Source organism: Chiloscyllium plagiosum, chromosome 36 (assembly GCF_004010195.1).
Source record: "Chiloscyllium plagiosum isolate BGI_BamShark_2017 chromosome 36, ASM401019v2, whole genome shotgun sequence".
In the NCBI taxonomy this organism is placed as follows: domain Eukaryota; kingdom Metazoa; phylum Chordata; class Chondrichthyes; order Orectolobiformes; family Hemiscylliidae; genus Chiloscyllium; species Chiloscyllium plagiosum.
The window spans coordinates 14532774-14558317 of NC_057745.1; the positions used below are offsets into that span (position 1 = coordinate 14532774).

Here is a 25544-nt window from a genome sequence, read left to right on the forward strand (position 1 = left end):
TCCTCCCCTTCTGTCATGAATGGCACAGACTCATGCTTTGGGGATGGTGCCCCTGACAGAAGCCATTGTCCAGTAGCTTGCCCAGGTGATCAGTTCTCATTGGTGATACTTAGAAATGAATCTCAGCAGTTTCTGGGAGCATCGTGGCTGAGATATACTGACCCTGTGCTTGCAAGCACAGTTTCCCTTCAGAAATCACTTGATACGTGTCCAGGAGCAGATGTTGAGAGCAATGCACCGAGCAGAGATTGTAGATCTGAATGGCTTCTTGATCCCATTTGCCCAATGAAGCACCGAGACAGCTTGCTGTTAGTTTCTTGAAGGAAATTAAATGTCAAAAGTGCTGTTATGCAAAGTAAAATATGTAAAAAATGCAAAATATGAACAAATATGTTAGATAAGTGCAAACTCAATAAAAGGGAAATAAATAATTTGCATTTATATGGCACCTTCCATGGCGTTGGGGCATTCCAAAGTATGTTAAATTAGTTTTGAAGTGTAGTCACTGTTGCAATGTGGAATATACAACAACACAAATACTCAGTAAAGCTATTTGTGTCATTCCAAGTACAGTTGAGCGTGTCTGTTGGAGAACTACGGATGTGCCTTAATGGACTGAATAACTTCCTTTAATGATCATGACTTGTTGCTTTCCAGTGAATGGTGAATTTATGCGATTTGAATTTGAGACCATAGACTATAATGCTTAAGACTATCTGAAGGCAGCATAATAGTATATCATGTCAATTGATTTTACTTCAAAGAGCTTCACTGCAGTGAAATTATGTCTTTTTAAGCACTTGTGTAACTGATGAAAGCTTTATGTTTAGAAGGCATTTTTGATAAAAAGAGGAAATTGGCTGATATTTCTAAATTGAAACCATGGGTGGATACAGAGTAAACATCCTTTAATTGTGGGAATGTCCAGGCATAGAGTTCTGACTGGTGTGATTTCTCCTTCTGTAGTGGGATGAGAAGAAAGCCAACTTTTAAGGTTTAAGGCAGCTCTTTGTGAAGGAGAAAAGACATCTTAAAACAGATTACATTGATTTTGCAGCACAGGCCTTCATGCTCCTCATTCATTCAATTTATTTCATCTGACCCGATCAACATATTCCCATTGACAGCCAGAGGATGCTAATGAATATGGAAAATAACTAAAAATAATATGAGGATTAATGTTTTTTGCACAGCCAGTTGTTAGGGTCTGGAGTGCAGAGTGGTCGAGGAAGATTTAAGAAAGTTCTCAAATGGTCATTAAATCATTATTTGTGGTGAAAAGAACTGCGTGGCTGTGATGAAAAGACCAGGGGTATGGATTATTGAGTCGTTCTCACTGAGAACAGACACAATGGAGTGAATGGCCTCCTCTGCTGTAATCATTTTGTGATTCTGTTATGTTCTTCTATTTGTTTTCTCCTTATAATGCTTTTTATCAAAACGTCTGACCAACCCGCATGTGATTGCAGATTTTCCTGCAGGAATTACTGGGCAGTTGTTAAGTAGAAGTTGTAGTGTGACACTACACTTAATATCACTGGACTTAGCATAGACTGGGAAATTTAATCTTGACCTAATAGATCTGGGTGGCTTCTTAATGTTAATTGCTGACTGAGCCATTGGGACAGCTTACTCAGTTTCCTGAAGGAAACTAAATGTTAAAAATGTGTGAACTATTTTACACAGTAAAATGTTTGGTAGATTAGAGAAATGCAAACTGTGCAAATGATGAAGAAGTCATGTTTTGTCATGACCTGAAGACATTCCAAAGTGTGTTAGTGTGCTGCATTAGTTTTGAAGTGTAGTTACTGTTGCAATGTGGGAAACATGACAGCCAATTTGTCCAACAAACTCCCACGTACAGCAATGTCACTTATCAGATTATCTGTCCATAATATTGTGTGAAAAGGAGATAATTAAGGCTAGACCATCATTTAAGATATTTGAAGTATTTTGATAATATTTTGAGTTATACTTCTCTATATAAAATGACGTTGAGAAGAACTTCATCCAGTGATAAATAAACACAACTCTTTCATTTTTTTTTCCACTTCCCCTGAAGTATCTAAAGAAATACTCAGATTTTGTTTCCAATATTCTTATATATTGTTTATTCCCTATAGAACTTCAATTCAGCAGAAGCAACAATCTGTAATTAATGACATATTATGAATAATTAAGGCTGGATTAACTATGTAAAATATACAGCATGTTTGGGTACGGATTGGCCAGGCAACATTTCTTAAAAAATGTCTATTTATTTGATGGCATCCCAATCTGACCTTGTCCAATTTGCCAGCATTTGGCCAATATCCCTCTAAAATTTTAACTATTCATATGTTCATCTAGATGCCTTTTAAATGTTGTAATTGTGACAGTTTAACAATGTAATTGTGCCCCTTTAACAAGGCTATTTTGTCTTTTTTTTTCAAGAGGGGTTGTAAAGGCAGAGGTGCCAAAATGGATAACAGAAACTGCCTAAAAAAACCAATTGTGCAATGAAAGAGGAGAGGCCAGTTCTGCCAGTTTAGGTTTTTCTAGTTTGGTTTTAGTTTTAGCAGGCAGTCAGAAACTGCTGGTAGCGGAGAAGCTGTTACTGTGAAGAAAGATTCCATGCTTTGACAGATGTTTCATGCCTGACTCTTCTCTCTGTAATTTCTCCTGAGATTTTAAGAACCTGAGTTTGAATTTACCATTTGCCAAGGGGTGTGTTTTTGGGATGTTGCGTGTATTGGAACAGCTCCTTCATTAAGTTGTGATTTCGAATCGGTTGGGTTTCCAGATGGTGAAGTTATTCTCAATTCTGTTTTCTTTTGTTCATGTTTCAACAGTAAATTGTGTTTTGCTTAAAGCTGAGTGGTTTGACCAGCTTCATCATTCCTGAAATATCGACTTTACATCTGCCTTTAAAATAAGAAAAGTTTGAGTCTGGGCTACCTTCTTATAGAGTTTTAGGGTAGTCTGAGCTGATCCATAATCAATTGTACCTGCCTCCACCACATCTTCATTCCATAGTCTGACTACCCTCCGCATGAAAAAGATACCCCTTGGGTCATTTTAAAATCTTTCCCCTCTCACTTTCCGTCTATTCACTTATCCATGCCCCTTATGATTTCACAAACATCTGCTTGTTTACTTTTAAAAAAAAAAGTGTTGTTTCTCAGTTACCAAGTATCAGCAGGATTTTCATTGTTGAGAATGCTGTGGACTTTTGAGAAAAAAAACTCAACCTTGAGAAATAGTCTGAATTGACTATGTGGTTCTGAAAAGCCGTCAATATCACAGCCTCTCTAGGAAACAGATTGTACATATGGTAGATTAGATTAGAACAAGAATGAAAACTCTGGATGTCTATCAAGCTCCTTTAAGAATATGTATATTTACCCCATCATTGATATGTTCCTTTTCTCTCTCAGCTAACATCTGATCCTTCCTTGATATAAAGAATCTCTCCATGGAAAAGGAAAAATCAAGTAGTTTTATATATAATTTTCAAAATTCCTTTCTGAAATCAGTCAATCTAATACCTTTTTAGTTGTGTTACTTTATATCGGATCAACTGCATTCTCTTGAAATTCATTCCAAAAAAGAATACCAGAAAATATCACATTTTTGGGTTTGGATGATCAGTTGCTGAGATGATGGCTGAGTGCAGTATTTCAGATGCAGTTTGCAGCCCAGGTGTCTTGAGTATTTGCTGACCTTGTTTAACGTTGAACAGGAATAGGCCATTCAACCCTTCAAGCTTATCCTGTCAGTGAATTGGGTATCAATGATCTGTGCTTTTCAGATTTGTGATGCAGTCCTGCCTAGTCATAATTTTAAAGTTGTTTTTTTATAGAATCCCTACAGTGTAGAAAGAGACCATTGAGTCCACAAGAACCCTCTGAAGAGCATACTACCCAGACCCCGACCCAGCCTCTACCCTATCCCCATTTTAGTATAAAACTTTCAGCCCTTTGAGTTGTTAATGTGTAATGACCTCTGTATCCATGGATAAGCAATTATTAATATAAACTCGGTGTAAATTGAATAATAATCAACATTGAAAGTAATTGTGTAAACTGTTATGGACCAGACCAAACCTTCTCAAAATATATTGGGAATATATCTTATACCCTAATGTTTCCTTAGTTTAAAGACAAGTGCTAGGTGTTGCATTTCAGATGCAATTTGATTGGTCAAACTAACAGTCTTGTAGCAAAACATGCTTTATTCGTCCACTATAGATAAATTGAAACAAAAGAAAGAAGAAATTGGAATAAATTAACTTTATTGAAAAACTTAACTGCTTAATAGATTATTTAGCTACTAAACAACAATTGTTCCAATCTAGTGACATCTCATAAACACTCCCTTGGCAAAAGCAAATTTAGTAAAATAGATTGTCTCACATGCAATTTTCCACTCCAGGAGGAAAAGCATTAAAAGAAAACTATCTGTACGTATCTTTGTGTGTGTGTATGATGTACTGCAGCTTCCAAATCTAGCTTCAACACCGCAGCAACTGCTACTGAGAAACTACAACTAAAACTATTTTTAAAAAAAAACTGGTTCTGTGGGAACTTGACCCAAGCCATCCAGGCTGCTTGTATTGTTCCAATGTTTTTAAAAAATAGAGTCCAAGACCTCATACTTTATTGCCTCTGAGTAGACCGATCACCACCTCTGTCTCAACCTCTGACTAAATATACCTCTTAAATCCATAGTATCATAAGGCTTACCATTGTTTTCATAGCAGTTCTTCAGTAATTAAAATTTTAAAAACTAATTGCAATTTGGATTCAGAATTGTATTGGAACTGCTGCTGCCTAGTATAGGAGGGCTATTGACAAGTCATCAACATCCATTTACATTACTGTGATATCTTCAACATACTAACATGAACACTACAAAAGTTTATGGCTAGTTACTTATAGTACCAAATTTATTTTAGAGTTATTGTGACATGGACTTGACTATGGAGCAAACCTAGTAACATTCTTCTTTCTGCCCCACCCCGTTTCCAAATTCTCCTGATTTTAACTGCACCCTCAACATTGACGAGCAATCATCCCATTGACCGTGGGTTTTGATTGTAAGTGAAAGTGTTTAGTCTTGCTGAAAGGAAGTTTGAAGGAGTTAATGGTGCAAAAGGATTACCACTGCAGAAACAAATCTATTGGAATTGTTGTGATACTTCGTACTCTCAAATGATTGAAACTGCCTGGGAATGTTTCTCTAAAGCAGTGTGCTTTTTAACATGGTCGTGGTGCCCCATTATAGTTCCATCAACTCAAACTTTCAGACCAGTATCTCTGAGGTTGTGCTTTGATGTCTGCAGTTTCTGTCTGTGCTCTGTGGCATCATAAACATGCTGTATCTGTTGTGCTGAAGAGCTTGAATACATTTGCTTCAAGACCCCATATAACTGTAATGTACAGGTTGATCATCAAGCGACCAACAAAGCAAAGGACGTTGCTACTGGAGATTTGAAGATTTTGGTTTGAGGTTTACTGTTTTCCTGGGAGAGTAACTAGTACAGTCAGATACTGAACAGTGTTCTTTTAGCTCTCTTCCAATAAAATACCTCAGTGCCAGCAGTGTGACCTAGAATTATCCTCAGAAATTCATCCTCTGTTGCAATGCTATAGTATTTTCCCATCCTCCACACCAATTTTATTGCACTGTAGGCATCCCCTACTTGGAGCTGGGTTGTGCTGCTCAAACTCAGCTCAGCAAGAAGCATTACAGCCAACTGATTAAAAATGCTTCAGCCTGTCAGCCTGGAACAAAGGTCCCATAGGAGAGTGGCAAGTGTCTTGCACACTGTCACTTCATTTTTATATGGAATGTTTGCTAGATTCAATCCGCTGTGTACTTTAGTTTAACATATGTTTTGAAAAGGTCTGGTACAATATTGTAAAACAGGCCTTCTGTTAAAATGTTAATAACATTTGTCATAATTCTATTCTAGATGGAGCAAATAAAAAGAGCAAATAAACTCTTCACAAGTGATTGCATATTCCTAAGAAAAACCCTTCTTATTCCAGTCATATCTGACAAAGGATTACTATTTAATGGACTGAACTCATTGGAATCTCCTGAGAATGAATCATACACTTTGTGTGAAGAAAGGCCGCTGAATATAGAAGAAGAAAGCTCAACATCTCCGAGTCCAGAGGATATTGAAAATAGACCCATTCACCCTGAGGAACTGTCTGCCAAAGACTTCTTGCAGAGACTGGACTTGCAGATTAAACTGTCAACGCAAGCAGCTACTAAGACAATACAGGAGGATGATAATGGGTAATTATATTCTATATAACAGCAGAGTTTATATGAGCAAATAGATTTGCAGATAATATTTTTTATTGTCATTTTTATGATTATGGTGCATCACATAAACCTGTTGGTGTGGGATGATATGTGAGCTCTGCCTGAAGCTAGTCCCTTGGCTCATTGTCTGTTGATGTTTCATCCTGTGCTGCTTTCTTGGCAGCTTTTACCATTGGTAGTTTCCCATGGTCTTCCACGCTCAGGCAGAATGTAGAGGCTGCTCTCAAGTCCACCTCAGCTGGAACAGGAATCAAACCCACACTTTGGTGTTATTCTATCCAACTGAGCAAAGCAGACCACAGTCAATGTAGTGATATTAGAAATAAGCAATAATACTTACAATAATATTATTTAGCAAATATCCAATGCCCCTGACTGAAAGAGGAATATACTTATGTCAGAGGCAACTCAGAAGAAGTTCACTAGATTGATACCGGAGCTGAGGCGTTTGTCGTAAGAAGACAGATTGAATAGTTTAGGCCAATAATCTCTGGCATTTAGAAGAATGAGAGGAGATCTAATTGAGATATCTAAGATAATAAAATAGATGTAGAAAGGATATTTCCTTGTGCTGCAATCTAGAAAGAGAGGTCATAGTTTAAGGATATGGGGTAGCATTTCTTGAATATCTACTGTATAATTATTAATTGTATTTAAGTAATGTGTTGACTAATCTTTAGACAGATTTTGGACTGTGGAGGTGAGCATATTATTGCTGGGGATCTAAATCAGATAGATGGTAGGTAAAGCACCTCTTGCTGTGCCTTATAATTTGCTTCTACTTTTCTGTCTGAGACCTTGTTACCCATCACAGCATTGTGGACATTTTCATCTTCCTTACACAAACCCTCCATATAGCACGAGTGGGAGTCCCTTGTATTAAATTACTATTAATTTTTTGTGCAGTGTCCCTTCTGATTTGCTGAAACTAAAGCTTCTTTATATGGAACATCTAAAGTAGGCTCAATAACCATGCTCATCTATATTTATCGGCGGCACGGTGGCTCAGTGGTTAGCATTGCTGCCTCACAGCAGCAGGGTCCTAGGTTCAATTCCAACCTCGGGCGACTGTCTGTGTGGAGTTTACACATTCTCCCTGTGTCTTTATGGGTTTCTTCCGAGTGCTCCGGTTTCCTCCCACAGTCCAAAGATGTGCAAGTCAGGTGAATTGGCCATGCTAAATTGCCATAGTGTTAGGTGCGTTATTCAGAGGGAAATGGAACTGGGGGGATTACTCTTCGGAGGGTCAGTGTGGACTTGTTGGACCGAAGGGCCAGCTTCCACACTGTAGGGAATCCAATGTAATCTATGTTTAGCTGTCGACCTGAGTTAAAACTGGTTAATTTTTTGTAGGATTCTTGAAGCTTAACAGCACAAAGAGAGTTTCATCCATCAGCCTGACAGTTCTCCAAACTCAAAGGAATGTGTAATAAGTTGATATGCCAGCCAGATTTGGGACAGTAATTCATATTATACTTTCCCCCCCATTTTACAAAAATGATGAAAAAAGACTGCCTTGAGTCTCCTTTTTAACTGTAAGTTAATTCTGCATCACCTTGCATTTATCGCTCTGAAGACAAGACTTTGCTTTGTAGGTTTTTGCACAATTCTAATTTTTCCTAGCACAGAAATGTCAGCTGAAAGTTATATCATTCAGGCTCAAGTTGAGGCTCCCCATTTCCTAGGAGGAAGGGAGACTGCTGCTCGTTTAATTTTCCTCTTTGCTGTACACAGCTGAGGTCATAATTCAATTTGAGAGAAGATTGTAAGTGGGCATGTGTGACAAATGGTGGATTGGAGCCGAAGCTGCTCAAGACCTTTCAAAGTCAGCAAGTTAACTCTTTGGCTCCTTTAGCAAAGGCAAGTAAAATGTCATTCTTTCTTGTCCAGTTTAAAACACTATCTGTATCCCAAGTCTTCAGAGAGAGCAACGATAATGCTCCTAAGTTTCCTCCATCATGACCAAACATCTTTTCAAACTTCTGTCTATTCCCATCTGCAGCATGTGGAAAGCATATGGACTTCTTTCTCACCAAGATTGAAACCATTTATGCATTGGTTTTTGCCAGGAGATCTGGTTTCCTCCGTGTCCAAAGATGTGCAGGTTAGGTAGATTGGCCATACTCCATTGCCCCGTGGTGTTTAAGGTTGTGCAGGTGAGGTGGATTAATCATGGGAAATGAGAGGTATGGGGATAGGGTGGGGGTGGTGCAGTTTGGATAGGATGCTCTTCCGAGGTCTGGTGCAGACTTGATGGGCTGAAAGACCTCTGACTGCACTGTAGGCATTCTATGATTCTACTCCCCCCTGATCCAACCAAACTAAATGTCTCTCTGCTTGAACTCTTCGTTACAAAATCAAAATACATTGGTTGCAGGAAATCTGAAATCAGAGCAAGATATTGGTTTTGTACTCAGCAGATTAAACAGTATCTGTGAAAAGAAAAATGGAGTTAATGTTTCAGACAGAGCATGACATTGGTGCTCGGTAAGTTGTTTTAACATTTGGAAAGGCAAGGCCTGATTAGGGATAGTTAGCATGGCTTTGTGTGTGAGAAATTGTCTCTCTGTCTCTGTAACTTGACTGAGTTTTTTTTGAAGAGATGACAAGATTGATTAAGGGAGACCAGTAGACGTTGTCTATATAGACTTCAACAAAACATTCGACAAGGTTCCATATGGTAGGCTTGTTAAGTAAGGATGGTCACGTGGGATCGAAGGGGAGTTAGCCAATTGGCTTAAAGGTAAGAGATAGAGGGTCATGGTAGAGGATTGCTTTTTGGACTGGAGGCCTGTGACCAACGGTGTACCGTAAAGATTGGTGCTAAATCTAATGCTTTTCATCAATTATATAAATGATTTGAATGTTAATATAGAAGGCATGATTAATAAGTTTTGCAGACGGCACCACAATAAGTGCTGTAGTGAATAATGAAGATAATTATCATAGAATACAATAGGACCTTGATCAGATGGGCCAATGGGCTGTAGTTTTGGCAGATGGAGTTTAATTTAGATAAATCTGAGGCATTGCATTTTGGTAAAGCAAACCAAGAAGGACTTGGAGTTAAAGGTGGAGCCCTGGGGCGTGTTGCTGAACAAAAAGACCGAGGCGTGCAGGTGCATCGTTCCTTGAAAATAGAGTCGCACATAACCAGGATGGTGAAAACAGTGTTTGGCACACTTGACTTCATTGATCAGAGCATTGAATACAGGAGTTGGGACATCATGTTGCTACTGTACAGGACATTGGTGAGGCCACTTACAGAATACTGTGTACAGTTCTGGTCGCCCTTCTATACAACGGATGTTGTTAAACCTGAGAGGGTGCAGAAAAGATTTACAAGGATGTTGCCAAGACTGGAGGTTTGAGCTATAGGGAGAGGCTGAATAGGCGGAGGCTTTTTCCTTTGAGCATCGGAGGTTGAGGGGTGACTTTATAGAGCTTTATAAGATGATGAGGGGCATGGTTAGGATGAATAGCCAATGTGTTTTTCACAGAATGGGAGAATCCAAAACTAGAGGGCATAGGTTTAAGGTGAGAGGGGAAAGATTTAAAAAGGATGTGAAGGGTTACTTTTTCATGGCAGAGAGTGGTGTATGTCTGGAATGAGCTGTCAGTGGAAGTGGGTACGATTGTAATATTTAAAAGTCATCTGTATGGGTATATGAATAGGAACCATTTAGACGGATTTGGGCCAAATGCTAGGGCAAATGGATTAGGTCAAATTGGAATGTCTGGTTAACACGAATGAGTGGACTAAAAGATCAGTATGACTCTATGATAAGCCTTGAAATTTCTGCTGCCTGATTTTTGACTGAGTGCAATGTAAAGATTCATTCAGAAAATTCCATGTGGATTCATAGAATCCACTCGGCCCAACAAGTCCATACTGACCCTCAGAAGAATATCCCACTCAGATCCATTCCCCTACTCTGTTACTCTCCATCTCCCATGACTAATGCACCTAACCTACATGTCTCTGAACACTACGGGCAATTTAGCCTGGCCAATTCCCTCACCTGCACATCTTTGGACTGTGTGAGGAAACCAGAGCACTACGAGGAAACCCACGCAGACACTGGGAGAATATGCAAACTTCACATAGACAGTCACCCAGGACAGGAATGTACACATTTGCATTTTATTTGCCCACTAATTACAGAGATCATTTGTTTTTTCTTACTAAGTAGAAGAGTTTCAGGCCTGGGTTTCTTTGTTTCTGAGAGAGCTGCCAGTGAGTGTAATGGATAAGTGCCAAAGAATAGAGACAGTGAGCCAGATCTTTCCACCATGTGATTTGCATAGTGTTAAGGACCAGACCAGACCACCGAGAGTATATTATGAAGATGGCCTCAGCCTCAACTTCCTTATTATTTAAAAAGGCAAGTGTAACACGCTCTGTTCAAGATATGATTCGAGTGGTCCACTGTGAATCTTCAATTGAAACACATCTTATTGTTACAATACATTTAAAATATAATAAGAATTGGCATAACTTTTTACTCTTGGAATACTTGAGATAATGTATTATTAAGCCACTACTCATCAACTGCTCCAATATAGGTAGATTCCCATAAACACATTCTTGTTCTCATGTGCTGATTCTGTCCATTCCAGGAAGAAACACCCAAAGGGACAATCTGCCTGTTTTGATTTTTAAGAGAAAGCCTGGCTGTCTAAGAATTCGCTCCAGCAGCAGAGAACTCAAGCTTTTAGCCCCAGCAGCCAGCACAAACCAGCAACTTACTGAAAGCAAAACTGAAGTCCTTTTGGGTCTATGAGCCTGACACCGCCCATTCATGATTCTTTTGTCTGTCTTGAAATAAAACATCCAGGGAGAACTCAAAGCTGTTGATCAGCAGCCTGTCTGATGGAGACACTGTGACGATATTCCTCCAAGAGAAACAGGACACATCTCTTAAAGGCACAGTATGGTCACAATACACTCAGTTTGTTGGTAGTCAATCCTTAGTAAGTTCACACGTTAAATGTGTGAACTGTTTAACAGCATGCAGTCGGGCACTGAGTTTCATTTGCAACCTGATTTGAAATTGTCTCCCAGTAATTCAGTCTATCCTGTTCTCGAGCAGAAGGAAAGCTCAGTGGTTAGATCTATCCTGCTGTCCTGCCTACTGTAATGTAGTGGGATCAATATCATATTGCTGTGGAGAAGTCGCACTGAGATGTGATTCAGATCAGCTGTAGTCTTTGGAGATTGGAAAGCAACAAAAATAGAAACATTACAGGAAGCATTATTAAAGACATTAGACATGAGCTTTTTATTACATTCCACATATTGCATCACAATAATAAATGGGAATGTGTATGGGTCGTCTTTATTCTTTTGTCTTTGGTTCATTTAATATTCTTTTGTTCTGACATATGTTCATTTCATAGTCTACCTACTCCATTTTCTAGCTTTCATCAATTTTCACCTTGCATATCATGCACGGGGTTTTATCACCACTTTTCTCATCCTTGCTGTGCAATGTGCTTCATATTGACTTTGAAGTCCCACTCCATATTTGCAAAATAATACCATTATGTCACTAATGTTCATATGCACCATCTCTAAGATGGGAATCTATTGCTTTGATGTGCAGCCAAGAAGCTAGTGTTTTTCATCAGTTTCAAACCCTGTTGAGCTGAAATGTTGCACCTCTCCCTGAATGAGTCATGTTTATTTTTCCTGAATTATCATCTTACTTGGTTACAGGACTACTATTTACATTTCAACCTATTGAAGCATCAATTTTAACCTTCAGTGTGCTGCCTCTGTGGCATATTTAGTTAGTAAAAACAAAACTAGTTTGTGGACCCATTCAGTATTCAGAATCAGCAGGGTGATATTTTGTTCACTTGTGAGATTGTAAATTTTGCAGCAAAGTTTTCTGTTGTGATAATTCAGGTTGCGAATGTGAAAGTTACCAATGTCGAGAGGAGCTTAGATTTTAGATCAGAGCAAGTGTAACATGTAAACATGAAATATTCTGTTCCTTTACACCTTTCTGAAGTTACGTTGCAAGGAATGGACACAGAAACATTATTAATGAATGGCTTTAATGCCAGTTCTAGCCTCTTTGAATTTTGCATTCATATCTACTTTGCTGCTTTGATTTATATGGAACTCCCGTGATAATATGTAGTCACCACTTTCTACATAACTGAGAGCTGCATCAGGCATTCCAAAATCACTTTCTTAAGCAGTATGGATTTAATGTTAGATGGTACAGCTGTCTTAGTCATTACGACACTAGTACTGTGCCTCCCACTGGAGTACAAATGGCTCAGAGCACACTTTACAAAGTAAAGCTTACAGATGCCCTGCTCCTACACAATGAATGTTGTGAATTATAGCAAAGTTTTTCTTTTTGAACAATGACTTGCATTTTTTTGGTATCTTTTAAGTAAAGAGCAAAGTCTGAAGGCACTTCATAGGCCTAATTTAGAAAAAAAAAGGCCAAAGCACAGAAAGACCTAGTTAGAGATGTGATAATCTAAGATTTTGAGGGTCTTGAATGCAGGTGGAAATGAGAATGGCTGAAGTTTAGGAGGCTGAAATCATGGCTGTTGGTTTCAGATTGAAGAGCGATGGTGAAACACCACAGGCCAGACCACTGGAACAGAGAACTTGTCTTGAGTGAGTGGAGGAAATTCCAAGTATTCTGGGCCGAGGCCATGAAATATTGCAAGCACAAGAGAGAATTTTTAATTTATTTGTTGGGAAAGTTATGGATACAACCGGTTGGGCAAAGGTTACATCTTACTCTATTGGTCAATTTAGCAAGGCATTGGAGAATATTCTTGTCAACTGTGCCAGAGAGGTTCGGGGAATTGGAGGCCATTATGACAGCATCCAAGTGAGTCATTTTGAATTTTGGTTAAGGCTGTCTTCTCATTGTGTAGATGTGAAAGGCTTATTGTAGGGATTTGAGCATGGAGTTGAAGAAGAGATTAAACTTTTAAAAACTTCATTCAGATGGAAAGCCGAGTTCTTGTTCATTCCTTTAATATTTTATTGATGACGTATTGCTATTTTAAAAGAAAAGAAAACCAGACGTGAATTTCCTGGTAGAAAAAATGGAGGTTTTGTTTAAAACTGTTGTCAAAGTCGGAAGCCTTTGCTCTCACCTTTAAAGCTTCTAGTTTTTTAAAATAAAATTGCATCGATATTCTTACATGATTAATATTCAGCTGCTCAATTAAAACCTTTTCACAAACTTGTTCAGATTAATTTTTTTCTACTCTTTTGGAAAATGTGTAATACTGATCTCATGGATTTTTTTAAATACATGAAGAACATTAATTTCAGAAACAAACCTTTCCATGAAAAACAAAGACCGTCTTTGTGCTTCAATGTAGTTGAGTAGTTACAGATTTTGTGGAGGTTTGCTTTTGCAGGAACACAAAAACAAAATGTAAGTGGCACCATTTTCTCAGAGATCTGTAAACCAAGCTTTATGTGCTCCCAATTAGTTTCTTCATCATCTAATTGGGATCCAAAAAGCTGATTATCTGATCTTCGCTATGTCAGGGAGTCCCTATTGGGAGGATAGCCTTTCAAAATGTATTTTTATTTTGTAGTGTCTGAACATAACTGTTGGATGTAAAGAGGAGCATAGTCCATCTGGTTCACCATCTACTAGCCTGTTGCATTCTCAAAGAAAGCCAGTGAAATAAAGACTTCTCCTTCATTAACTCATCCAGCAGTCTTTTATGATTTTATTTCTATTCAAGTGCTCCATGGCATTTTTCATAACTTTACCCAGTACAAACATTCTCTGGAGTGTGGTTTCCTGTGTTTCCACCATTTTTGCAACCGTAAGATAAACGTTTGCCTTTCTTCAGTCACCTGTATGACCATATTTGGAGGAGTTATGCTGCAGTGCTGTCAGTTTTCTCTCTCGCTCCTGGACTGTCTTGGGTTATCCTGCTTTTTGTACAGCCCATGAGGTCTGATTACATTAATTTGCAAAACTGCTGAGCAACCTTACCAGTAGGAATGTAAATACTGTCATAGCTTCCTTCTGCAGTATCCTGTAATTCACTTTCCTATCAACCAGGTTGACTTTTTCTTTGAGTTGGAAAGAGGCAAAAAAAATGTATTAAAGTCATAGAGTCATACAGCACAGAAACACACCCTTTGGCCCAACTCAGTCATGCCGACTAGGTTTCCTACACACGTCATTCAGTTCTGGCCAGGACTATTTAGTAGTTAACTTAATCAGGGCCCTAACAGCAAAATTTGTGCTTATGTGAAGAGTGTTAACTTTTCCAAAATGTGACATTGGCCTGAGGAGTGTTGAACAGAGACACCAGAGGATGTGGGTGCATAGTTCCTTGAAAGTGATTTTACAGGTAGACAGGATGGTGAAGGTGGCATTTGGTATGCTTGCCTTCATCGATCAGAGCGTAGAGTACAGGAGTTGGGACGTCATGTTACAGCTATTCAAGATACTGGTGAGCCAACATTTGGAGTACTGTGTACAATTCTGGTTGCCCAGCTATAGAAAGGACGACCTATAGTCCTTTTTATCTCCATTTATCCAGTATCCCTTTAAACCTTTCCCATCCATGTACCTATCCAAATGTCTTTTAAATGTTGTAATTGTACCCACCTCTACCACTTCCTCTGGCAGCTCATTCCTAATATGCACCACACATTGTGTGAAAACGTTGCCCCTCGGGTCCTTTTTAAATCTTTCTCCTCTCATACCTCTGCCTTCTGGTTTTGGACTCTCCTACCCTCGGGAAACAACCTTAGCTCTTCAACTTCTCTATGCCCCTCATGATTTTATAAACTTCGATAAATTCACCCCCCCCCCCCACCCCTAGTGAGTCCCTCCTTATACTCTTGGTAACATCCTTGTAAATCTTTTTTGCACCCTTCCAGTTTAATAGCATCCTTCCTATAGCTGAGCGACCAGAATTGTACACAGTACTCCAAACGTAGCCTCACCAGTGTCTTGAATAGCTGTAACATGACGTCCCAACTCCTGTACTCTACGCTCTGATCGATGAAGGCAAGCATACCAAATGCCACCTTCACCATCCTGTCTACCTGTAAAACCACTTTCAAGGAACTATGCCCCTGCACCCTCTGGTGTCTCTGTTCAACACTCCTCACGGCCATGTCATGTTTTGGAAAAGTTAAAACTCTTCATTTAAGCACAAATTTTGCTGTTAGGGCCCTGATTGAGTTAACTACTAAATAGTCCTGGCCAGAACTGAATTACGTGTGGGAGTCTCACTAATTTCAGGAACGGAAGGGAATTTCCATTTGATTGTATGTTTGATATAAGAGGTAAAAACAATGACTGCAGATGCTGGAAACCAGATTCTGGATCAGTGGTGCTGGAAGACCTGGCCAGAACTGAATTACGTGTGGGAGTCTCACTAATTTCAGGAACAGAAGGGAATTTCCATTTGATTGTATGTTTGATATAAGAGTTTAAATCTATTAATATGGAAAAATCATGCACCATCTATGGCAGAAAGGAGCTTGATGGACTGTGCATTGTAAACTTTATCGCAGATTTTCTTTTAGTCTTTCAAGATGACAGAGTTAAACTTTGAGCATCAGCATATATTAAAATTAATACTTGCGTTCAATTTGTTTCTATTTATTTAACTGATGGGTAGTGTAAACTAGAGAGCATGTACATTAGAGAGCATGGGATATGAGTCATTGTTTATGCCACTTGTTGCATTGTTTCATAAGGCATCCTACTGCTGTTGAGACACCTGGTCAACCAACTTGGTACAACATATCAATGTTTCCTTTCATTACTATGGCACCAGAAATGGAGATTAGATTAGATTAGATTCCCTACAGTGTGGAAACAGGCCCTTTGGCCCAACAAGTCCACACTGACCCTCCAAAGAGTAACCCACCCAGATTTGTACACTTTTCACTGTACTCCTGTATCACTGTGCTCATGTATCCCTGTACTTGAGTACATGTGACAATAAAACCTACATTTAATTCTAATTTTGTACATTGTCTGTTCCTAGTGTCAAATGGTTCTGGTGATTTTTCCTTGCAACTGACTAATGGTTTGTGTGGAGCCAGAAGTGGAAGAGAGTCCCACTTGCCACCTTGATGAATCAAAAATTAACTCCACTGTTTAAAATCACCATGCTGGGAATGCATAGTTGCTTGAACAAAGGGAATTGTGAACCTTTTGTCAGATTGATTTTCAGTTTGCCATGTTCTTTTTATTCCTAGCAAGAATGAGCATGCTGCTAAATTAAATGAGAGCTGTGGGTATAAAAGGCTTGGAAGCTAAACTGGCTATTAACATGCATGTCTTTTAGAGAGCTTTATCTGGTGCGACTTTTAAAACATTTTTCTTGGAAATTGAAATGCTTCAGGGAGAAAGTGATTTAATGTTTTTTCCAGTAGATACTTCATTATGGGATTTACCAACTACTATGTATATATGAACGGCAATGGTGGCTCAATGGCTAGCAGTGCTGCCTCACAGCGCCATAGACCCGTGTTCAATGCCAGCATCAGGCGGAGTTTGCACATTCTCCCAGTGTTTGCATGGGTTTCCTCCCACAGTCCAAAGATGTACAGGTTAGGTGAATTGGCCATGCCAAATTGTCCATAGTGTTCAGGGATGTGTAGGTTAGTGCATTGGCCAGGGGTAAATATAGGATAATTGGATCGGGGAATAGGTCTAGGTGGGTTACTCTTTGGAGGGTTGGTGTGAATTTGTTGGGCCGAAGGGCCTGTTTCCACACTGTAGGGATTCTATGATTCTCTGAACCTAATTTTCATTATTTTTATCGCATCTCCTTTTCCTAATAACATAAGATCTTCTTAGGTCTGTTCAGTTTACTTGGAGTTGGAGGAATGCCATCTGCATGTTTTGAGTCTCTTTTTCCCATATGTATAACTTTGTTCCGCCATACAACTCTGAGAACTGTGTTCCTCCAACAAGGTTAAATATCACATAACACCAGGTTAAACCTGTTGGACGATAACCTGGTTTGAGTGATTTTTAATTCCATCCACTCCAGTCCAACACCGGCTCATCTACATCATTCCTCCAACTATTTAGGTCTAAACTCTGGAATTCCTTCCTCTTTAAGACGTTTCCTAAATCCACCTCCTTTGGTCATCTGTCCCAATATCTCCTCCTTTGGCCCCCTATCACATTTTGGTGGATTAGGCCCCCGTGAAGCACTTTAAAATGGTTTATTGCATTAAGGAAGTGAGTAACAGACCGACTTGGTAAAACGTTTTCAAGGAAGTGAAAATCATCCCCTCCCTAGAGGAGGTGAGAAGACAAACAGTTTCTCTCTAGGGCTTTCCCAATCTTGGTTCCTCACCAACTATGTGCTGGATGAAAAAGTTAATTGGGTTTTTTAATCAACCTGTTCAGAAATGCTGCAAAACACCTCTGGCCCTTTTGCCATGGGCACTTCTTTGATTCTCCAGCAATTCATGCATTTACGTGATCATTTAGGGGCCTCTGCTGACAACCATCCCAGAGACCTGTCTTGGTAGGAGACAAACTGTGGATCTGTGGTTGATGGGTGAGAATGAGTAGGGTGAGCTCCTACATGTTGAAAGGTAGTAGCAATTATTGCCCAGAATGAGACTGGATTTTTCCTTCATTCTGTATAAATCGCAATAATCCTAATGTTTGTGGACCTAAAGATATTCATTTGCTCACAAAGTAAGAGACTGCACTGCCATTGTATGTTTGCTTGTGTTGTTACATGTCAGAACGAAGGGCTATTTATCACTTTATAGTCTTTCACCATACTTGGGGAGTACTGCCCTTCAAGTGACTGCGTAATCATTGGCTTTTTTTAATGGTGAGAGGTGCCTTTGGTCCTTTGTGAGCAATGACTAATTACCATTACCAAGGATATTTTTCACACAAACAGCCCTTGCAAATTCAAATTCACCCATGCTTTATCAAGACAGTGGGTAGCATCACTACATTTCTACTCATGGTCATTCTCAAAATTTCTACAGCTTCGACAAATGCTGTTTCCAAGAGTCTGCAAAAGACATTTATTACAAATGCATTTTCCCCCTCTCTAGCTTAATCCAATTTAATCTGTTGTTTTCTTCCTACTCATTGTCCATCCTATCTTCAATGTCAAAATCATTGTAGTAATCCAAATCCTTAATTGTACTGGCATTGTCCTTTCAATCTAGACTCTGTGCAGTGTTTCCCATGATTAAATGTCTAAAGAAGTGGTCCTTTTTACATTTGAATATTGTATGATTACTATCTCGTTTTCATGGCCTGATGAGTAGAATTTTCTATGCTTTACTCATACCAAGTTAGCAGTAAAAGTGTTGATTGTAGAAATTTCGGCCTCCTTTCAGTCTAGACTCTGTGCAGTGTTTCCCATGATTCATGACTTAAATTGGGGACTGAAGGGAGCAGGCAGAGAGAACCACATTTTCTCTGGATAGTGTCCTCGCTAGTTACACAAAGAATAAAAATTACCACAATTTTCATCTGTAATCTGTAGCTATCTGTCACTTGGTATGAATCTTTAAATCTGTAACTTATAAAGAATTTTTACTGAGTGTCATTGTGGTTCATGTTGCCAATTAGCTTGCTTGGTAATGCCCTCACGTTTGTGTCAGGAATGTGTACCTGCAAGCTCACTTGGTAGACTTGAGTGCTTAAGCTCAGCTGAGGAAGTGCTGCATTGTTGGACATATCCTTTCCGATCAGACATCTAATTCCATGGCACTATTTGAAGAATGGGATGTTCTCCCATTAATTGAATGCCAGTTCTTTCTCAAACAATAAATGAAGAACAAATTATATGGTCATTGTATTCATGTACTGTTAAAATGTGTTTTGGTTGATTGTTGCATTTGTATTAGCAGCTGTATCTGAAATGTACAGAACCAAAGAGTCATTTTGAACTCAAAATGTTGCCCCTGTTTCTGTCTCCATGGATACGATCAAACTTATTTTTAATTTTACTCATAGAATGTGGCTGGGCCAGCATTTGTTGCTAATTGCTGGTCTCCCTCGAAGGCGGTGGTGAGCTGCCTTCCTGAATGCTGAAGTCCACATGCTGTAGGTAGGTCCACGATGTCATTAAGGAGGGAATTCCAGGATCTGATCCAACGACAGTGAAGGAGTGGCATTATATTTCCAAGTCAGGATGATGACTTGTATGGTGGGAAATGTGCAAGTGATAGTGTCCCATGTATCTGCTGCCCTTGTCCTCGATGGTCATGGTTGTGGGTTTGGAAAGTGCTGTTTAAGGAGCTTTGGTGAATTTCTGCAGTGTATCTTGTAGATGGGAAGTGCTGTTGCTACTAAGCGTTGAGGCACGGAGGGAGTGAATGTTTGCCAATGTGGTACAGTTGAAGTGAGCTGCTTTGGCCTGGATGGTGTCAAGTTTCTTGAGTGTTATTGGAGCTGCACACACCCAGGCAAGTGGAGAGTATTGCATCACACTCCTGACTTGTGCCTTGTAGATGGTGAACAGGCTCTGGGGAGTCAAGAGGTGAGTTATTCACTGCAGGACTGCTAACCTCTGACTTGCGTTTGTAGCTATTGCTTTTATGTGATGAGTAGAGTTCAGTTTCTGGTCGGTGGTAACCTTCAGGATGTTAACTGTGGGGGATTCAATGATGATTACACCACTGAATGTCAGGGAATAATGGTCGGATTCCCTTTGTTTTAGCCACTGCCTAGGATTCATATAGCACAATGTCACTTCCCACTTGCCAGGTCAAGCCTGGATATTGTGCAGACCATTAACTGCTTCAGTTGGTGAGACCAGAAAGTAATTCTGAACAGTAAAATAAAGACAGCTTTTCTGAGAAAATTTGCAACTTAAGGTAAATTAACTTGGCCAGCTTACTGGGGGAGTTAATTGCTGAATGTTTACAGATTTTATGATACAAAAGCAGATGATGATAGATCATTAGTACGTTGAGTTGAGTTGCGGAAAGGAGAAGACATTTCAGCAGAAGTGCATTTTCTTTGTTTGTGGAAGTCTCCAGGCTAAAAGTGTTGGAACGAAGGATCTAGGCCATCAGAGATAAGTCTTAACGTGATTCTCAGCAATCCAAAGAACTGCTTAGAAAAGAGCAATTTGAGTAAGAATTTAAGGAGTTCAGTTAGGAGTGACTGTAAAGGATTTTAATATTTAGTCATGGGATGTGAGCATTGCAGGCCAGGCTAGTATTTATTGCCCAGAAGGCAGGTAAGAGTAAACCACGTTGGCGTGAGTCTGTGGTCACATAGACTAGGTGAGAATGACAGGTTTCAATCTCCTCAAGGACTTCAGTGAACCAGCTGGTTTTTAATGATAATTAATAGTGGTCACATGTTTGCCACGAGCCTGGCTTTTGATTCCAGATTTTTACTAAATTCAAATTTTGTCATCTCTATGGTCTGATTCAAGCCCCTGTCTCCAAAATTTTAATATTCTGAATAACTAATGACGTTAACACTATGCAACCACATCCTCTAAAATTGGTTGGAAAAATATTGAATTTGTGTCATATAATCTAGATTTTTCTTTCTTTTGCATTATAAGCTTGTGTTAAAAGAACATTGGCTGTCCCATGTGAATATGTTCAGTGACTGACCACCCAGTAGTCAAATTGCAAAAATAAGACTTATTAGCTTTTTATAAAGCTTTTATCAAGCCATTTTCGCTCTGGGATCCAGCCTGACTACTATTTTGGGGTCATGACAATCAGATATTTGAAGAGAAATACAAAAATAAAAGATTATTTTTAAGATTTTAAAGAGAACAACTTATGAATCTCTGTAAGGTAATAATTAAATCTTTTACTTTCAACAGAACCGGTGATGCAGCATACAAAGATTATTCCTATGCAGAATCCTCCTACCAGAGTCGTCATTGAATACAGACCAGAATCCAGACTGACTGGACGGCCAGTGATAACAATGTTGTTCCACGTAGTTGTCAGAGTTGGAGACTTTGGCTTCTGAGGCACATACTGTGTGACCTGTAGGTTTCTGGGGGAGGGGGAAATTCGCTTTACCTTTTGCTTCAATCTATGCGGCGGATTGTATACCTTAGCAGGGCACTGGAATATGGTAAAAGGGAAAAGCAGCGTTTTAACTTGAACATTTTCAGTGTGCAGTGTGAGCTGCTGTTAATTTTGTGTTACCTTGTGCTTTCTCTCCCCCTTTTTCTATACTACAACAGCAAAATTTCTGTTGGTTTGCAGTGTGTGCTTATTTGCTGCAGTCCTGATCCAGCAGACCTACTGTGATACGGGATTGAAATTAGGTGTAAAGCAATTGCAACTCTGTAGTCCCTTCTACATCTTGCATGAGTTAACTGTTGTGCTTTCCTACTGTTCGGCACTCGAGTGGGTTTGGGCAGGGGTGAGTATAATTGCTTGGAGACTCGGCTCTGCAGAAGTTAATTAAATTCAAACTAAATGTGACCTTGGCTTATGATTTTGTGCAAAATGAGACTGGAGAGTAATCACACATTTATCGAATTGCCCAGAAGTCCTAGTCACGTATGATTATGCAGTAGTTTTATACATAATAACTGGGATGAAGAGGTCACTTGTTCATAATCTCCAAATTAAAGCCAAAGGCAATTTAGAGTACCTTTCATTCTAAGCAACAGTCTCAATTTAGGGTGAAGATAGTGGGGTGATTGCAGGATTTCATCCTTTTAAAAAGTTTATGAAGCAGAACCTAATATGCAGGGACAGGAATGTTAAGCATTTGCTTTCAAGGTGATCAGTCTAAACGCAACTAGAAGTGTTTCATCAATACAGCTAACTTATTGCACTGTTAAGGTATTGCATGGGCAAAATCATACAGTCATAGCTGAACTACCGTCTATTAGAGGGGAGTTGTGGCTATTTTGAATATGGAACTGGCTGATTGAGTAAAGGAAATTTATGTTAACAGTAGGGAGTTGTTAGGGGTAAATAATTAGTCTTACCACTGCAGTGGTGAGAGTGATATGATTTCACGTTGTTGTTTTGTACCACCATTTCAGTATTTTGTGAGCAATGCAGCTATTTGCTTGAATTCTACGAAGTGGCTGCTATTTTTGATCACTCTAATCCACAAGACTGAATGTTAAACTGGTGTAGACTGATTCTAATGTCTCCCCAGAAAATCAGGTTTCCCCCAATCTTCAGGCTCTGATTGACAAGTACAGTGTGCTGTGCCCCATTCTTCTTTCTGTTTTTATGCTCATGTGTTTGTTTTTAATTGCTGAAAATAAGTTTGTTGCACTGATTCAGGAACTATTCTTCTTTTGAGGTGAGGAGGAAGGAAAACACATGTTTTTCTTTGTTCCTGTGTGGTGGCCTTGCTTTAGACTGTTTCACCAAAGCTATGACCACAGCTTGGCGCCAGGTGAATATAGTATGTTGGAACAGAAAGAAACTGAACAGCACATCTTACATTTCAATTAACCAGCTCCTTCAGCGCCTGAGCACTAAATCCTAATGCAGATACATTATTTTTAAAATAAAACCAGTTGGATTCTGCAGCCATTAAAATGGTGATGCTGACTAGTTTTATATATTATGATGTCTGAACTGGAGAGGCGTATTAAACAGTGTAAGCCACACTTTCTCAAACTTAGTAATATCTGTTCAGAATCTGATTGTACCAAAGAGATTGAGTGCAGTTCTTTCCCTGCAGGGGATTGTGGCAATGTGCCTAACCCTGTACGTTCTTCAATTAAGACTAGCCAGGTATTTATGATCAATTACTCAGTGATTCCTTAATTTAGAGTTACACCTTATAAATTGATTTAAAATCACAATACCCTTTTTAAAGCTCTTCTACTTAAGTTTTTATTATTTCTTTTTTCCTGATTCTTCTAATTTCTAGTTGCCTTTTTTAAAACTAGTGCAACTAGTTGGTGCTTGTTTTATAATATAACGTACTTCTGACAGTCAACAACAAAAAGTCAGATTTTGCATGCTCTTCCCATTATCCACGTAATTGTTGAGATGCTGTGATAGAGCTCACACCACCAAAAAAGATTGTCATGATATCACCTCCTAATCCAGGTTTACTTCTCTTAGCCACAGTCTGCATTTGACTTTATTTTCCTTGTTTTATTTTGACAGCAGTCTGTCTTTTATAAAAAAGAACATAGTTACTGCAATAAGTGCTAAGAAAATGGAGAAATATTCAGGTCTTGGATTTCAAACAAAGCAGTAGCTGCACAATAGGAACCAGTTTTAAGTATAGTCAATCTGCAGAGCTGGTGGTTGTCATCAAGCTGTGGATATTTGCTAAGGTCCCTTCACACCCAATTTGTTCACTCTGATTGATTGAACATTTTGAGTGGTGGAGCTGTTTGCTGTGCTCTTCACTACGTGAGATTTTCAGTCACTGCTGAATGCAGAGTGGGAGACATTACTCAGCAGTGACAAGGATCTGCCTTGAATGCATTCAGACAGATCCTTGCAGTGGTAATTTCAGTTCTGAATATTTGTTTTGTATCGCTTATACCTAAATATTAGAACATATTTTGATGACGGTTCGAACGTTAAAATGGAAAAACAGTACATATATTGTGAGAGGAATATCCAGAGTACTTCACTTTGCTTTGCCTTTTATATATCAAACAATTAACCTAGCGATATCTATTTCACTGCTGTGAGCCATAAAAGGGAGGCAATTGATCTTTCAGACAATTTTAAGTATAGTTAATGAGGATTGTCTAAAATGCTTAATCGAAAATAGAAGCAAAAAGAAAACCCATAGATGCTGGAAGTCAAATTAAATCAAAACATTTTAGAAATATACAAGTGGATGATCATCTGAGGGAGTGATGTTAACATTTCATTGGGGCTATTAATCAGCAACAGGAGGTATATTGAGTACTTATTGATTTGTGTTATTGTTTTTTCATGTAGTAGCATTGCACATCAAAACTATTGTTTGCCACAAGTATTTTTTTTCCTTTTATTTTCAGGTATTTAAATGTATAACATTTTTGCTGTGTGCTTTCAGTTATGATCAATCCTATTTTACTTCTCCAAATAATCTTTTTTATTTATAAAGATGCTGTTAAGGAAATATTATAGGTATCCAATTGCTGGACAAATCTTCAAGATTTTTAAAATTCAGTATTAAAATGTCATTTTAACCAATAATTTTATCTGAAAATGATCTTTGTCCAAACATTTCCATTATTTTTAACAACATAATGCCACCTTATTGTAGATTACTGATGGTTATTTTAAACTTTGTCTCAAGAGCACATCTTTCTTACAATCATGTTATAAAATTGAAGAATTCACAACATACTTCCTCCCTGGATTCTTAAATATTAATTTCTTCAAGTCTCAGCCTCTCCTCTTTTTAATCAGGCATCCACAAAAGAAATGTTTGATTTTCACCATAATACATTTTCAACTCCAGAGTTAACATCGATGCAGATTGTGAAAAAAAATTGTTTGATCATCTGAAAATCTGCACTGTTGCAAACCAAACTGGTTTAGAACTGTAATGATCTTCACATTTGCTTATGTTCAATTTTGAGCAAGGATATATGGATAAGAAATCCAAAATGCCTTTTATTTTTGTGAAAATGCGCTATTAAAACCGTATTAATTAATTTTTATTTTTATTGCCTTCTCTTTCTGTTCATAAATTGACTGAAGGTTGTCTTGCTTCCAAAACTATATTGAACAAAAATGATTTGGAAGAATACAGTTACAGATGATTATTCTAAACATGTGGAGCTCTGTGACTTCATTCTGAAGAGTCAAGTGGAAAAACTGATGCAGTGAACTTTTAGCGCATGAATTGTTTGTGTTTCAATGGTGTGGCCTTAGTTTTTTTAAATGTACTGGCATTGAACAGTTGTTCTCTGGTTAATACTTCATTTGACAATCTGCAATAAATGGATTTTGTTAAACTTCAGTCTGATGTGGTGTGTTCCTTATATTTTTAGTCACATACTAAAACGTGTCTTTAATTTTTAAGACAAATGTGAACATGTTGAATTTTTGTTAGCTTTTGAGGAAGTACATCGACCATTTCTAAAAACGTTGAATGGCTGTGCCCTTTTGTGTGAAAGGACTATGAATGCATATTTTAAAGAAAATCTATTTGACTAACTTTAATTTATTAGTATATTTAAAGGCTAAAATTGAGTTCCAAGCTCCCTTATTTTAAAAATACAGTGCAAGTCACATGAGAATTCTGAATGTAAAATTGTTTTTGAAACCTTTGGATAGGGGCCAC

At 38.5% G+C, this 25544-nt stretch overlaps 1 protein-coding gene across 2 annotated transcripts in view; it reads left to right on the forward strand.

The window, feature by feature from the left end:
• Positions 1-25220, forward strand: part of lysmd2 (LysM, putative peptidoglycan-binding, domain containing 2) — a 69628-nt gene extending 44408 nt beyond the window's left edge. Inside the window, exons 2-3 of one of the 2 annotated variants that reach the window (XM_043677371.1) lie at positions 5957-6288; positions 10939-11174. In XM_043677371.1, coding sequence (XP_043533306.1) covers positions 5957-6288; positions 10939-10981 — 375 coding nt within the window. In that variant the 3' untranslated portion in view covers positions 10982-11174. Of the gene's footprint in view, positions 1-5956; positions 6289-10938; positions 11175-21135 lie in introns of those variants that run through there. The other variant, XM_043677370.1, reaches the window with a different exon arrangement.
• Positions 25221-25544: the final 324 nt, after the last annotated feature.